The sequence below is a fragment of the Euprymna scolopes genome, chromosome 2 (assembly GCF_053919585.1).
Source record: "Euprymna scolopes isolate OS-2025 chromosome 2, ASM5391958v1, whole genome shotgun sequence".
Lineage (NCBI taxonomy): Eukaryota > Metazoa > Mollusca > Cephalopoda > Sepiida > Sepiolidae > Euprymna > Euprymna scolopes.
The window spans coordinates 2,961,939-2,976,249 of NC_136483.1; the positions used below are offsets into that span (position 1 = coordinate 2,961,939).

The window sequence follows — 14,311 nt, forward strand, 5'->3', positions numbered from 1 at the left end:
CATTATTATTCTTCGTTTCTTAACTAATCTTTCTATGTATTCCTTACCGTAAAGCAATGGCGATCATTTCATAATATTACATTACTACACTATAGAAATGTAATAATTTGAAATAACAGTTTCATTTAATTGTAAAGACACTATGAAATACTTCATTCTTTATTGGATATTTTTGTATGAAATCATCTGATCAGATATTGTGCGTTTGTGTGTGTGTGTTTGTGTTTGTGCGTTTGTGTATGAGTATGTGCTGCTACGAATAAGATGGTATGTAAAACTAAAAAAATATAAATTAATTACCAAATAATTATTTTATTTCTGCTTATTAAAGAACGTAAACAGAAAAAAAGTTTAACAAAAAGAACAATTTTGAAAAGATCAATCAACGTTCACATGTTAAATAGCGAACAGAGGAGACTCGAGAGGAGGGCGCCCAACAAGGAAAGAGGGGGCCTAAAGGTTGAGATCTGGAATCACGTGACTTCCGCCTAAGAAAGAGTGTTTCTCTCTCTTTGGTCTACGATAACCACATAGAGCAAATACGGAACGTCTTTGTCCCGCCTATCCCCAGCAGAGGGAACGGGGCACTGGCAACGTGTACAGGAGGTTAAAATCAGCCTGTCTAACTAAACTCCCCTCCTCTCTCTCTCTCTCTCTCTCTCTCTCTTTCTCTTTCTCTCTCTCATACACAAACATTTGTCTTCTATCCTTTCTTTCTGTCATAAATAAAACTCTTTAAAACCAAACCGGTGTCCACGTGGTTCTCACTCAACACCTGAACTCAACAGCACTAACGAAATCTCGGTTATGATCGAAAATATACGAGTGTATAATGTACATGCGATACGATGTTAAACTTATAAAACAATATTAGAACAATCCAGCAATCTGTATTAGTACAATTACTGCGTCGAGTTTGTATGAATTATCTCCCTTTGACATAGCATACGTTAATTAGCAACTAATGCATGAACAAGCAAATTAAAATAAAGATATCGATAAAATGATTCCAATGTGAGCAAAAATATTATTGTTAAAGCATAACATGCTTTGTAAGAGGTGAACATGAGTAAAAAAACAACAGCAATAACAACAACAACAACAATCGCTTTAGTAGATATTAAATAGTCAAACGATCGCTACCAGTGGTTCATACCTTTACACAAGCCATCTTCATCACGTGCAAATCCCCAGGCGCATCGGCATACAATTCTCCCGTCTTCATCTTCTGCACACACGTCCTCGCATGAACTAAGTTTGCACTGAAGGATCTCTGCAAGAAAAATATTTTTTAACAGTAGGTGGCATATATATATATATATATATATATATATATATGTATATATATATATATATATATATATATATATATATATATATATATATATATATATATATGGGCACACTGCGATGCCCTATCAGTACACGTATCAAAATAATGATGTGCAGCTGGGGATATTAATGAGCGCAGAAAAGAAATACCTTTCCAAAGCAAGTAAATCAGGGACGACCAATGAAAGTGAAATTTTTATGCACCTGAATTTTTAGATAACGATTGATAATAATTATTTAGAGTATTTGTTCTTATTATGATTGTTATTTGCACAATGTTGCGGTTGATGCAACCTCCGACCCTCTTCAATTGTATCTTGTCAAACTTATTAATATTTTTGGGAACCTGTACAAAATTCCGAACGAAATCCTTTATTAAATCAATGGGTGTACGTCTCTACAAAGGCCAACAAAAAAATGTCCTTAAAAACTAAAAAGCACAAATGCCGATTTTCTAATATTATTTATAACATTATATTTTCTAATAATAATAGTTTCTAATATTCATTTTAAACTTGATATAATATTATGTAAATGTATTCTCATGACTACCTAGTTTGGGAATTGTTTTTTTTTATTGCATTATCATCATATTTATTAAAATAAAAATGGCGATTGCTTAAGCTAAAAAAAAAAACAAATTAAAAAATATAAATATTTTATTATGTAAAAATCTTCCAGGATGCACGCACTTCTTTAAAACAAATGTTTATTTTAAACAAATAGATCTACAAGGTTTGCTTTTTAACTAATTTAATTGCAGCAAAAAATTGAGAGTATCACTTAACAAAATTAGTTTCAATAATATTTTTTTATTAAATTGTCAATTTATTATTTTATTTATCGTTGATATATTTTAAACTCTAAAAATGTTTATTTAATTCAAAATTAAGTTATAAAATTGATTTAATTTTTTTTTAATTAAAATATCGAATTCTATTTTGAAGTTGAAAACACCTTGATGATGTCAGTTAAATTGAAATAAAAAGGAGAAAAACGTATATATTTTTAATAAATTTTTATTTTTAGTATTTATTTCAATATAAATTACATACAGAATTATAAATTACAATAGAATTCGATTTTTTCAAAATTAAATTAAGGTTTCTCATATATTTCTTACGGATATCGAACATCTTAAGTTTATTTTCATCCTATGAATTCATTTTTACAAATATTTTGTAAATTCATTTTACGAACATGATGTAAATTCATTTTACCAACATGATGTAAATTCATTTTGCGAACATGATGTAAATTCATTTTACGAACATGTTGTAAATTCATTTTACGAACATGATGTAAATTCATTTTACGAACATGATGTAAATTCATTTTACGAACATGATGTAAATTCATTTTAGGAACATGATGTAAATTCATTTTACGAACATGATGTAAATTCATTTTACGAAATGATGTAAATTCATTTTACGAACATGATGTAAATTCATTTTACGAACATGATGTAAATTCATTTTACGAACATGATGTAAATTCATTTTACGAACATGATGTAAATTCATTTTACGAACATGATGTAAATTCATTTTACGAACATCTTGTAAATTCATTTTAGGAACATGATGTAAATTCATTTTACGAACATGATGTAAATTCATTTTAGGAACATGATGTAAATTCATTTTACGAAATGATGTAAATTCATTTTACGAACATGATGTAAATTCATTTTACGAACATGATGTAAATTCATTTTACGAACATGATGTAAATTCATTTTACGAACATGATGTAAATTCATTTTACGAACATGATGTAAATTCATTTTACGAACATGATGTAAATTCATTTTACGAACATGATGTAAATTCATTTTACGAACATGATGTAAATTCATTTTACGAACATGATGTAAATTCATGTTTACTAACTTCCTATAAATTCACTTTAAGAATATCTTGTAAATTAATTGTTTTATGAAAATATATAAATATATTTTTACAACATTCTGTAAATTCATGTTTACGAACATCCTATGAATTCATTTTTACAAACATTCTATGAATTAATTTTTACGAACATCCTATAAATATATTTTTACGAACACCCTATGAATTCATTTTTTGTAGGTAATTACTCTGTTAGGAAAATATTAATTTGTGTTCAATTTCGCTTAAAAATTTACTTGTTTTGTAAAGAAATTTATTCAAAAACCTCGAAAGGTGAATTTATCTTACCGTCATTGCATGTTGGACCTTTATAGCCAGAGTCACAGTAGCATTTACCGGTAGCTTTGATTCCTCTGTCACATGTGCCATGATAACACGAGCAATCTGAAAACAAATCAGATTCGCATTATGTTTTGTTGTTGTCACTCTATATTCACATCAAACAATGCAAATTGTCACTGAGATGTAATAAACTACTCTTAGTTAGGGGTCATGTATATAGAGACACTAAGTAGGGAGTTGAGCAGCGAAATGTTTGTTCACATTATATTTAAATGCATGTGTTACGGGTGCGGTGGCTAATCACAACGCCGTAACACAGTATTTGCTATCGTAAGCAAGAGTAGGGAAAAAGGTTTTGAGGGAGAGTTATAAAAATACAAGAAGCAGGTATTTTATATAAAAATAGGGAATTTATTAAAGACACAAAACATACCAAAACAAGATAGGCTGACAGAAATATTTATGAAAGTAGTATTTAAACAGGACAAAAGGGGATGAACACAATATTAAAATATGAGGGAAAAAAGGGTAACAAGAGGAAGGTAATTATAGTGGGGAAAACTAGGCAAAGCAATAATCTATTCTCGAAATTTAATATATAATATGATATTCTAGACGTTTGGTCAAATGATAATCAAAAGTACTTTACCATTCGTCGTAGTAGTAGTGATGACCAAGTTGGGTAGTAGGTAGATTCTGGTGATAGTGGGTTGAGGTTAAAGTTCTTACGACGCCTTTGAACAAATCCGCCGGGGAAAAAGGCTGCCTGTGGAAGCTACTAGTTCACTCTTTCTCACTCCCGTTAGGCTGTTACTCCCAGCGTTTTATATTCATAAGGGAGTGTATATTTCTTAGACCTCTTTTTCTTTCCTTTCTTTTCTTCTTCTTCTTAACCTTTCCTAATTCTATTTTTAGGGATGGGGACAACCTGAATGACCCTAGGTTCTGTATCCAGTCCATTCAAGGTCAAAGTTAATACTACGCCTCTTGTTACACATGCATATTTGTATAGTCGTGGAAGACGGAAACAGCAAAGTAGTTCCAAAGTCTAGCAGTTAACTAACAGAAATAAATCTGCTTCGTCTATGTTAGTCTTAATCCCTCGTATATTTGTGAACCCGACTCTCAGTGGAATTGGTTGTGTTTTGGTGGGTGTCTGGTTTTATCTTATTTAAAATAAGCAAGATTAAAAATAATAAAATATAGTCAGTAAATATTAATACTATTAATAATATTACCTACAAATCTAATTAGTCACATCTTACTGCGGTCCTAGTCTCTTTCGTCATCTTGAATATACTCTTGTCTTGTTTTTGTTTTTGAAAAGGGAAGGTACATTCTCCCGAAATTAATCAAAGTTCCACACCACCAACGGACTTTGTATACACCGGAAATTGGAAATAATTATGCAATGAGAGGAGAAGTGATACATGAATAAATAATTAGTCATTTCTCTACCCGAACATACCCGTCTATTTGTTTGTTTTTCCTTTCTTTCCTCTTGTGGCTCCGGTCCTTTCCGTATTATTCTTGGCTTTTTAAAACTTCCATATATTCCTTTACCAGCAATGCTTCAAGCAAAATACCATTTACTCTTATTTTTTTTAATTTAATATTATTTCATGTAATTGCTTCAGTTTTAGCGTAGAGTAGGCTGGGAAAATTTGATAGTTGCTTGATGGCAATATGCTCACATAAGTAGACTATTAATCGAGTCTATATCCAGGTAAGTGCATGGTACTTTCCCACGCGCGACATGACACTGCTGTTATCATGATATAATACAATTAATGATAAGAGTTAGGGTTCCTGTATTATCAGTCAGAAATTAATAATCTTACGTAGAATGTGAATTGAAACTCTTATTTAAATCAACTATGAGAAATTTCTCGCTTTGGTAGTTTTATGCCTTTTAAATATCTATTATCATGTTATGTAGTTTAGAAAGCTGACTACATTGGGACGATGCCGTCACGCAGTTTATCATTAAGAGGCAGAGTCGTATTGTTATATATTAGAGCTAATCTTTAATTTTTTAGGCCTACAGGCTAGAGAACTAGTGTTTCTATGAAACAGCAGATATCGATGGACGATGGAACTAATGCATAATGTTATTTGAATATAAAATATTTCAATATCAGAAAGAATCATACAAGATAAGTATTTGACTCATCGCAAATTTCAAATCTATTATTGATTCAAATATTTTTCTTCTAACATTCTTTCTGCCATTGAGATATTTTATCATTGGACATTAGCTATCAATACCTGCAGTTTCATGGAAACATTATAAATCTATAGGCCTAAAAGATTATCCAGTGTAGCCGTAATATATAACAATGTTTTACGTCTGCAATTGTGACGTAATGATAGATTTTGAAATTCCTCCCAATATCCTGCTTCCTTGACTGTGCAGAAGTTTAAATGTAATATGGATAGACGTCTTGCTGCTCAATTCCCTACATAGTGTTCCTTTAGAGTTGATAAACTGACATCGGTTTCTGATTGCGCTTTTACTGGGTATTTATTGTATGCTCATGTGGTACTAAGAAAATTAATTATTCCATCTGAGTAAATGATCTAAACGGCGGAATTTCTTATAATCAGTTTGATTCCTGTTGTATAGATAACATATAGCAGCTGTTCCATCTTTCTGCTTTGTTCCTTTTCATTATTTTTTCGTGATGTGGCTTGATTAATATCAATCAGATTAATAACAATCCTTTTGGTGTTTTTGCATTTGTCTTTACATTATGTACATATACATGATGCCACTAACTGATCCCCTCCCCTAGAAGCATATGAGTACCTTTCCAAATCCAACCACTTTTTATCTCTAAGCTAAACAATGGTTTGTTTTTTTACATTCCATTTGCTAATTCTCTATCGTAATCTATTTCTAAACCTAAATTACGAGGTTCGAATTTCGTCTATTCTATTTCATTTTAATTTTAACTAAGTCTCTCTATTTTTATACTTACATGAAAAGGGGACATGAAAAGGGGACAGCCCTTATAATGTAACAGTACCTTTCCAAATCCAACCACTTTATACATTCTTTTTTACATCCGCCGTTCAGAAAAATAGAGGAATACTTTCACAACTTATGCGCTTCTGTATATGGAAGGATGTATATATGATGTGTATATATATTTGATCGTCTAGTGATTTTTTTAAACATGAGATATAACAATCATCACATTAAGAAACAAGTTACAGTCTCTGGGGTTTTATAACGGCCAATGGGAAACGCTTGTCCTAGCTTTTTTATATCAACATTTCCCTCTAATTGGAACCATTACTGTCCATCACGACTTTCTTCCTCATATTATTGACCGAGTCTGCTTATTTTCTGATTTCCAACTAACTGACTAACTGATCTGTGTCTTTCAAGCTCTCTAAAAAAGTCATTAACTCTATGCGATAAAAAAAGACATAAATATACCTTCATCTGTAGTACTTACCAACAAAACAAACGCCCACGTGTTTGTGCCTTGTATAGGCATGCGCGACAACAAAACTTGGGTTTTTATAAGCCGAAGTCTCGAGGTTGTCAGGAATCTCCGGGCGCATGCGCAAGAGGAGGGATTCAGATAGTGGTATAAAAGGCAGGTTGAGTGAGAAGGTTGTTGTTGTTGTCATTGGACATTACAGTGACGCGTGCGTTAGTAGGTGATTAAGAGGCTGTTTTTTGTGTCAAGTCGCGCACCTTGGTGAAGATCATATAAGTCGTGCACCTCGGTGAAGGTGAAGTCATAAGCTATTTCGGCGATTTCGTTTTGTCTCTTTTCCTGGACAACTATGGCTGGGGCAAAGTTTGATTTAAAACTGATACCCGAATTCGATTCTGTTGTCGACTGGATCGAAAGGGTTGAGCTGACCTGCAACCTCTGTGAAGTAAAGGGGGTGCATACTTAGTGCCGTGGAGAAGGCTGATGTTACCTGTATAAAAAATGCTTTATACAAGGCATTTGCCATGGATCTCTGCACGGCCTACGAAACATTTGCCTCTAGGAAGCTCATGCCAGGAGAAACCGTGGACGTCTTCTTCGCGGAGCTGAAGAAACTTGCAGTTCTATTTGGCAATGGGGTGTCAGAGCAAACACTGGCGTATGCGTTTGTGGCCGGCCTTCCCACCCATGTTAAGCAACTGTTGAGGGCTTCCACCAGCGTATCTGTAACGCCCATGGAACATTTGTTAGAACGCGCTCGAGCCATTATCAGAGATGAGGAGGACCTGAGGGAACCGGTTGTAATGATGGCGCAGGCAGCCAAGACTAATGCTGAAAGAGTCCCAGTTTGAGACCCACGACCAATGGGAGATGTTTCTGCTGCAGCCAGCGAGGCCATTTCGCAAGAAGTTGTACTAACAAGGGGCGGGGGCGCCCGCACTGTTTCCAATGTGGTAGTTATGGACATTTATCCCAAAATTGTGCGGGAAATGCATCAGGGGTCAGGACATCAGCGCCGCCCTGTTCCCCGGACAAGAGTTAATTGAGGCGCAACCGACAATAAATGTGTACGTGGACCAAGTGCCTTGTTCAGCTCTTCTCGACTCCGGGTGCTCACACACCATCATGAGTGGCAAGTTGTGTCGAAACTGGACAAAGCAGAACATCAAAGTAACCGCAATAGGTGGCAATACGCAAGCTTGCTGTGATGCCGGAACTGTCAAAGTCCACACAGACTCTGGTGTGGCTGCAGATATTAATGTGCTGGTGATGCGAGGGGATTTGCTGGGATTCGATGTACTGTTGGGATATGATGCTATTAAGGCACTGGGGGGAGTTGTTATCGGAAGAAATGGGACTGTGCGATTTTTGGAAACCCCAGTGTGTGCTGCAGTTCACATTGATCGGCCTGATTTTAAGGTGGACTACGACCCTCACCAAAAAGCATGGACTGCATCGTGGAAGTGGACAGAAGGAAGGGCGCCAACCGAACTCAAGAATAGCATTGCAGAGTACTCGATACCCGACAAGGCCCGTAATGAATACGAGAAGGAACTTGAGGCATGGATCCAGGATGGATGGCTGATCCCCTACCCCAACAAGCTGGGACCACGCAAGGGTCTGATTCCCTTAATGGCGGTAGTCCAGCATAACAAATCAAAAGTTCGTCCGGTGCTAGACTATCGTGAGCTCAATAGATACATTGAGACGTACACTGCCAATGCTGACGTGTGCGCCAGCAAGCTGAGAGAATGGCGCCAGAAGGGCTCCAATGTGTCGGAAGGCTTATTTGCAGGTGCGAGTGGATGAGACATTGTGGCCGTTCCAGACAGTGTGGTTCCTGGGTCAGAGATACTGTCTTACTCGACTTGGCTTTGGGCTGAATATGACACCGCAAATCATGAAGACCATCGTAAATGCAGTATTGTCCCAGGAAAAGACCACTGAGGACGCAACATCGGCCTATATTGACGATGTGTACGTCAATGAAGATATACAATCTGCGTCGCACGTCAGAGAAAAGTTAGCTATATTCGGGTTGGAGTTCAAGGATCCCGAACGTATGGGGGATGGAGCACGGGTATTAGGATTGGACGTTTGGGGGAAAGACGGTACCTTACGATGGAGGCGTGGCAGTGAGATTCCAAACATCCCTGATGTTATTACGCGGCGGACTATTTTTTCCTTGCGTGGGAAACTTATTGGTCACTTACCAGCGTGTGGCTGGCTCGGAGCAGCTGTGGGCGTCATCAAACGCAGGGCAAGTTTAGTAACTACAGGTTGAGATGATGTATCTGATGATGCTCTTCTAACTCTGATGACGACAGAAACCCTAGAGAGAGTTAACAAGGAGGACCGTGCCTGTGGAGAATGGTGTGTCGATGGGGACACTGTGAATGTGTGGGTTGACGCTAGTTCTTTGGCATTTGGAGTGTTATTGGAGCAACGTGGAAATGTAATTGAAGACGCGTGCTGGCTGCGACCCGCGAATGATGCTCAACACATCAACCTGGAGGAACTGAATGCTGTTGTGAAGGGTTTAAATCTGGCACTGCAATGGCAGTCAAAGAAGTTGCACTTGTACACGGATTCTCTCTGTGTCTACCACTGGGTGTCCGACACTTTTTCGGGACTAACGAGAGTCCGCACTAAGGCAGCCAGTGAGATGTTAATCCGGCGGAGGTTAAACACCATGAAGAGTCTGGTATCGGAGTATGACCTGTCGGTGAGTGTAACGCTCGTGGCATCACGCTGTAATCGTGCAGACTAACTAACCCGTGTGCCTCACAAATGGTATGAAGCTGTGAAGACAGGCGTGGAGGTTGCTGCTCGATCTTGCGCAGTTGGCGCGATTAGCTCATGCCAAATACAAAGAATCCATGTGCAGAGTGGACATCCAGGTATCAAAAGAACTCTGTATTTTGCGAGGCGTGTGGACCCGGCAGTGACAAGGGCGGATGTCAGGCAGATCATCAAGCACTGTAAGGCATGCCAGTCTATCGATCCTGCACTTGAGCAACGGCAGAAGGGGCGATTGGAGGTTGAGCATGTGTAGCAACGAGTAGCGATGGATATTACCCATTACAGTGGTAAGCCCTTTATAACCCTTATCGACTGTGGACCCACTCGTTTTGCGGTGTGGCCGTAAATGACCAGGCAGGACTCAGCGAATGTTGTCCGCCAATTGTCATCTATCTTTTCTGAGCGAGGTGCGCCGGAAGAGATATTGACGGACAATGATGCTGCTTTTTGTAGCCACCAAGTTCGGCAGTTGTTGAATGAGTGGGGTGTCCGACTACGACTGCGATGTGCTCATGTGCCATCAGGGAATGGCATTGCTGAGAGGAGCCATCGCAGCGTCAAGAGAATTGCTACCAGAAAGCAATGCACCATTACGGAGGCCACGTATTGGTATAACATCACACCAAAGGATGGGAAGACACTAACAACAGCACCGGCCAATGCCATACACACATACCGTGTTAGGATAAAGGGCATTGACACTGTCCAACCAATCGACGAGGAGAGTCATGACAAATACAAGGTAGGGGATCCAGTTTGGGTTAGACCCCCTGGAAACCGGTGCACCACCAAGTTCAAGCGAGGACGAATATCTGGAGTGGTTAGCCAGCAGTCGGTCCTTGTTGATGGAACCCCACGCCATGTGCGCGATCTTCGCCCAGCTAGTGAAGTACATCCCACAACTACAGAGAGCGATGAATCATTAGATGATTTGGTTGTTTTTGTTTTACAGCATATCAACCTTTTTCAGGTTATTTAATGCCGAATCTAGTTATTTTGAGGTACGATTTTTAATGGAGTATATTTTTTTTTACGTCAGATTCTATTTAAACCATAGTTGGGACCCTTACAGGTACTACCACTCTGGGTCAGAGTGGATCTGGGAGCAATGGTAATTAAAGGGTGGCTCCACACTCCCCAAAGCCCACAAGCTGGGGCCTCACCATCGGATATAGTTTTAGGTCATATCCAGGACCATCATCAGATGATGAGCTGCTGATAAGTGAGGTCACCGAGCAAGAGAGTGGTAGTTGTAGTTCGTCTGATCAGGCAGGATCAGAACCAGAACCAGAACCACACCCAGAACCAGAACCAGAACCAGAACCTGAATCCGAGATTGTAAATACCACCCTTCGCAGAAGCCAACGAACTAAGAGGCCACCCCGGAGTGCACTCTATGTGATCATCAGATCAGGGGGGGGGGTGTAATACTTACCAAAATAACAAACGCCCACGTGTTTGTGCCTTGTGTAGGCATGCGCGACAACAAAACTTGGGTTTTTATAAGCCGAAGTCTCGAGGTTGTCAGGAATCTCCGGGCGCATGCGCAAGAGGAGGGATTCAGATAGTGGTATAAAAGGCAGGTCGAGTGAGAAGGTTGTTGTTGTTGTCATTGGACATTACAGTGACGCGTGCGTTAGCAGGTTATTAAGAGACTGTTTTTTTTGTGTCAAGTCGCGCACCTCGGTGAAGATCATATAAGTCGCGCACCTCGGTGAAGATCATATAAGTCGTGCACCTCGGTGAAGGTGAAGCTCAAATCATCACGTATTTTGTTTACGTTCTAAAATTCTTTCCTATTAAAACAAATTTGTTTTTAGTTATCTAAAATATCTTCTTGTTATTGTTTATATAATCTATATTAAAGTCCTTAAACGTCGTTTAACCATATTTGCCTTTGAATAGCATTTTCTTTATAAAACAAATGTAATTCAATCTACACGATAATAATCTCCTGTCTCAGATAATTCATATGCAATACCACTGGTATGCAATACCACTGGTATGCAACACACCTAATGATTGATTGAGATTGTCGGACTGACTTCATCATTTTGGTTGTTATCGTCACAACGTTTCGGCCTTCATAAGGTGTTTTGTATCGAACTGGGGAACGGTTTGTTAGGAGTCTCGAACCCAGCCCTTTATTATTATTACGGGGATACCCTGTTCGGACTCCAGCTAGGCTCTTGGACATACTTGCTGATTCTCTGTTTTGCATGTTACTTTTCACTGCCTTCGTTCAGGATTGAACTCAGCAACTTTGGGTAACTGTAAACTTTGATACAACGTCTAGGACCACTCGGCCATATGTCATTATAATAAAGGGTTGGGTTCGAGACTCCTAACAAACGGTTACCCAGTTCGATACAAAACACCTGATGAAGGCCGGAGGGCAAAACGGCCGAAACGTTGTGACTATAACAACCAAGATGAGGAAGTCAGTCCGACAATCTCAATCAATGAAAACACCTCATCTCAAAAATACAGACAATTACTACACCTAATGATGTCATAACAAATCAGCAATCTTACCTGTGCAATTTGGTCCAAATGTATTCTGATCGCGACATTTTTCGCAAGCGATGCCAGTGTACTTGGGCTGAAAACGAAACAAAAAAGATATATTTAAAGCACAAATTTAACATATTAAGAATCGTTTTGTATCTTTGTTTTTAGATTAAAACAAAGATATAATAATAGTAAACCATATGCCTAGAATCCTTATTCGATCAAAATCCATTGCATGATCTTGACTCTAGAAATGATTGATAGACGTTTATTTATAAATTAAGAGCGATGTTCAATTAAGGACCCTGAAAATTAAAGAAAAAAAACTAAGTAAGCGGAGAATTGATGAGCAAATTGCAAATTATGGCTAAGTAAATCGATAAAAATAATTTTTTACAAACATCGTGTGATCGGTAGAACATTTAGAGACTTTAGAAAGATAATGAAATGCGTTTTTTTTCTTAAAAGGATAAAACATATATGGTTAATAATTAAAATTATTTATTATATTTATTTAAAAGCCGTCTTTACGACTAAACAGTTTAAGATGAAACAAAAACAGATGGCCAAAATTAAAGTTAAAATATAAGTTCTAGTCATTCGGATTTGTCGAACTGAATATGAAAACTGAGTCAATGTTCGTTTCAAAAACATAAATTTCTCGTCTTCTTCTTAGCAGTTGGATTGTCTGCATAGAATAAGACGTTTAAACTTAAGTTAAAAAGTGACTTTTATCGGGGGTTCAAATCCTGTGATTGGCATAATAGTTATTTGCACCCTTATCACTCCTTATATTATGACTGTCGATAATCATTTTACAATATTTAACCAAATAGGAAATAGAGCTTATCTGCTTCACTATTTTTAATAATTAAGATCTATGACTTAATTGTAGTTTCATTAAATACTTTTGCAAGCAAAATCCGATCCTGAATTGTGCTAATCCCTACCCTTTGATGAGAAGAAAAGTATTTCTTCGAAACTCCGCGGATTAAGGACTATCCACTTATTTTGTGAATGCTTCTATCACGGAACCTAAAACTTTAACTGAATATCCCGTAGCCAACGTTCTTCCGGCATTAAAAAAAAATACCAGAAGAACAACATGCGAATTTTCTTTAATTTACTGATTTTATTCTCCAGCTCAACACCATAGCAAGAAGGAGTAAAAAAAGAAAAAGAAAGAAAAACGTATAAAATTCTGAAGACGAAATCTTACTTGGAAATATATTAATCAAAAAAAAATATTGTTTATCCTTCATAATATTGCGTTGTGATTTGGCTTTCAAACGTATCTAATACATACGTATTCATTTTAAAATTTAATCAACGATTTTGTCACGGAACATACTTTAAATATATATATATATATATATATATATATATATATATATATATATATATATATATAGATAGATAGATAGATAGATAGATAGATAGATAGATAGATGTGCATAATTATTTATAATAAATTTATATATATTTCATGCATCATGTTATAGGGAAATATATATCATACATAGTTTTTCATAATTTACTTCAACAGTGATCAATAGTTAATTTATGTAAGATGATATACAATTATTTCCACACTCAAACAACGTCATAGCTCTCGCAAACCATGAAAATCGTAGACCAAAAATTCTGAACCCAAGTACTTTTAAGCGAGGCAGGTACTACACCATATACGAAGTCTATTGACTAACATAAAACGAACCCCGACGAAGTCCGAGTGTGGTATATACCTACTTTTCTAAACAAAGGGGGTGTAGCTATCCAACTACTAAGAATCCAGTCCGATGTCTCACAAGCAGGACTTTTACAATCTCTAGAATGGTATCATCCAACAAGCTAACGCATCGAGCAAATTAATATTATATATTTTTTCGATTATAACTAATATTAAATAATAAAAATAACTAATATTAAATAATAAAAATAACTAATATTAAATAATAAAAATAACTAATATCAAATAATAAAAATAACTAATATTAAAATATCTTTTTACTTCTTTTA

At 36.7% G+C, this 14,311-nt stretch overlaps 1 protein-coding gene across 1 annotated transcript in view; it reads right to left on the reverse strand.

Moving 5' to 3' along the window:
- The window catches only part of LOC145288258 (stabilin-2-like), a 223,917-nt gene that overhangs the window by 153,667 nt on the left and 55,939 nt on the right, over window positions 1–14,311 (reverse strand). Inside the window, exons 4-6 of the mRNA XM_080136297.1 lie at window positions 12,317–12,383; window positions 3,534–3,629; window positions 1,157–1,273 (exon numbers count right to left, since the gene is read on the reverse strand). Coding sequence (XP_079992423.1) covers window positions 1,157–1,273; window positions 3,534–3,629; window positions 12,317–12,383 — 280 coding nt within the window. The remainder of the gene's footprint in view (window positions 1–1,156; window positions 1,274–3,533; window positions 3,630–12,316; window positions 12,384–14,311) is intronic.